The sequence below is a fragment of the Morone saxatilis genome, unplaced genomic scaffold (genome assembly GCF_004916995.1).
Source record: "Morone saxatilis isolate NCDOM2014 unplaced genomic scaffold, NCSU_SB_2.0 Contig8, whole genome shotgun sequence".
Lineage (NCBI taxonomy): Eukaryota > Metazoa > Chordata > Actinopteri > Moronidae > Morone > Morone saxatilis.
This window is the reverse complement of record NW_023340257.1, coordinates 9,431,081-9,433,216: the sequence shown is the minus strand read 5'-3', so window position 1 is coordinate 9,433,216 and position 2,136 is coordinate 9,431,081. Positions and strand designations below refer to the sequence as shown.

The window sequence follows — 2,136 nt, the reverse complement described above, 5'->3', positions numbered from 1 at the left end:
CAAGAAGAAAAACATTTTTGTGTGGAGGGGGAATTTAAAATGGTTCCTCAGAATCAGCCAGAATCAGAAAGCTTTACTTTACTCCAGTAGTGTTCATCATTATCTATTGTATTTTCCAGCCTTGGTGTCGAATTTGAGTAGCAAGATATCAGGACAGCTTACCTACGGTGTAATTTGTGTGTTTATTTTAAGCATAAAGGTAATTATTAGAAATGTAAACAACTAGAGATGATAAGTAGCTCATTATAGAAGTGAGAAGTTTCAACATGGAGATCTTTATTAAAGCTCAGTTTTCCATTGTACAAATGTCATCATAGTTGAAACTGCATGCAGTGGCTTGGTTTGAGGCACATTACTAAGAAGAATGAGCATTGTTGGAACAAAAACAAAATAAAAAAAATGAACCAAAAAAACCCCAAAAAACATTAAATTGCATAACTTAATCTTATCGATATTGCAATTAAATCCAACTACAAAATTATATGTCCATTACTATCAAGCTGTTGTTTTCTAGGGAGACGTGTAACAGAAAATACCCATGTATAAAAGGCAGAACAGAGGGAGAAACACTAATAGCAGTTAAGACAATTTAGGAAAACCATTCATTTTGCATTAGGAGTATTTTGCCACTAAAGTTTAAGGATTTAACAAAGGATGAGAGGCACAAAGACAAATTCTGGAGGCATGAGAACCACCACGTCCGGGTGAGATGTGTCTATCAGGGTACAATACACTTTTTAAAACTCAGTTAAACCTGAGCACTGTATTCGCTGAGGTCTAAATGACGAGACAGAAGACTGGAGATTATGATGTTTTGAGAACAAAACATAAAAATTAAGCAGTAATGCCTTTATGAGACACCGTGAACTTGAATGTTTGAAATGGCATCGGACAGTTCTCTTACACTGACCTTTGACACTACAGAGCGACACACTTAATAAGGTGAACTTCCTGCTGGATGTATGATTCTGTTATGCTGATAAAGCACCAAGGCTTGGTGAAAACAAGACATAATGTGCAAAAATGTGCCCCTGCACAACAAAAGAGCAGCCAAATAATGATGAAAAGACAACAGCAATTTACACAATGTGGTTATAAACTCTACTGTACTTATAATTTTGTTATTAGTTAGTCCTCTCGTCACGTTTATTCTTCATAAAAAGCATACATATTGCAGCATGAGGAGAAACCGTGTTATATCCTCCTTTCTGAAAACAGAGTCCATGTTGGGTCACACCAAAGTAATAAAGAAAAAAAACAATAGAACAGGCACATACAAATTTACCCATCATATTGGCCTCCTGCACAACTGCACACTAGTCATCATACTGAAGCTAATCTTGGGTTGACTGCTGCCCACGATGTGTGCAGCAACAAGTCAAGAGCTCGTCAACAAATGTAGCTTGGAGAAGATCGTCAGAGGAGCCCACAACGTTATATATCACCACAGCATATTCTACTTTTGGCAAAACAAAAAAAGCTTAAAAAGTATTGATTGGTCACATAGGTCGTCTGTTCAGTTTTACTTTAAACAGACAACCTTCTTCATAGCACAGTATACAGGCAGAAAGTGAAAATGAACAAATAGAGAGAGGATAGTCTTAGGTTGAGAACATTTTGACCTACAACAGTAAGACAAAAACATCCAACAAAAAAAGGCAGGAAACAATTGCTGAAGACTTTTAAATTCTACTTCTGCTATTCTTTCTTTTCATGACACTATGTTTTGCTTGTTTTCATGTTCAGCTCATCCCAGAATGCAACCTGAGGCACAACATCAAAGTCCACTTTCTGAACTTTCACAGCTTCTCGCCGCTTGCCTTTAATGGTTGACCTAACAAAAAGGAAGCAGCAATTTACCTTTTCATCGTAAAGAGGAAATACACTGTTTTACATGGATCAAAAAAGGACAATATATTATCAATAACCAACATTAATCAATCCCTATCGCCAAAAATATTAAGACCAGGGAGGAGTGGTGGGGGAGAGCAGAGTAGTAGCGCCTTTGCACGTGCGCTCGTCACAGTACGGTCTGCCTTCCATGGGAATGTTGAAGAGAGGGGTGGAGGTACAGGACATAGGGAGGGAGGGCGGGTGAGGAAAGGAGGGAGAGAGGAAGGAGGACAGAAAAGGAGA

The 2,136-nt window shown here is 38.1% G+C and overlaps 1 protein-coding gene across 1 annotated transcript in view; it reads right to left on the bottom strand.

The window, feature by feature from the left end:
* The window catches only part of LOC118342003 (vomeronasal type-2 receptor 1), an 8,817-nt gene extending 7,525 nt beyond the window's left edge, over positions 1 to 1,292 (bottom strand). Inside the window, exon 1 of the mRNA XM_035680428.1 lies at positions 1,286 to 1,292. Within this exon, the coding sequence (XP_035536321.1) occupies positions 1,286 to 1,292 (7 nt within the window). The remainder of the gene's footprint in view (positions 1 to 1,285) is intronic.
* Positions 1,293 to 2,136: the final 844 nt, after the last annotated feature.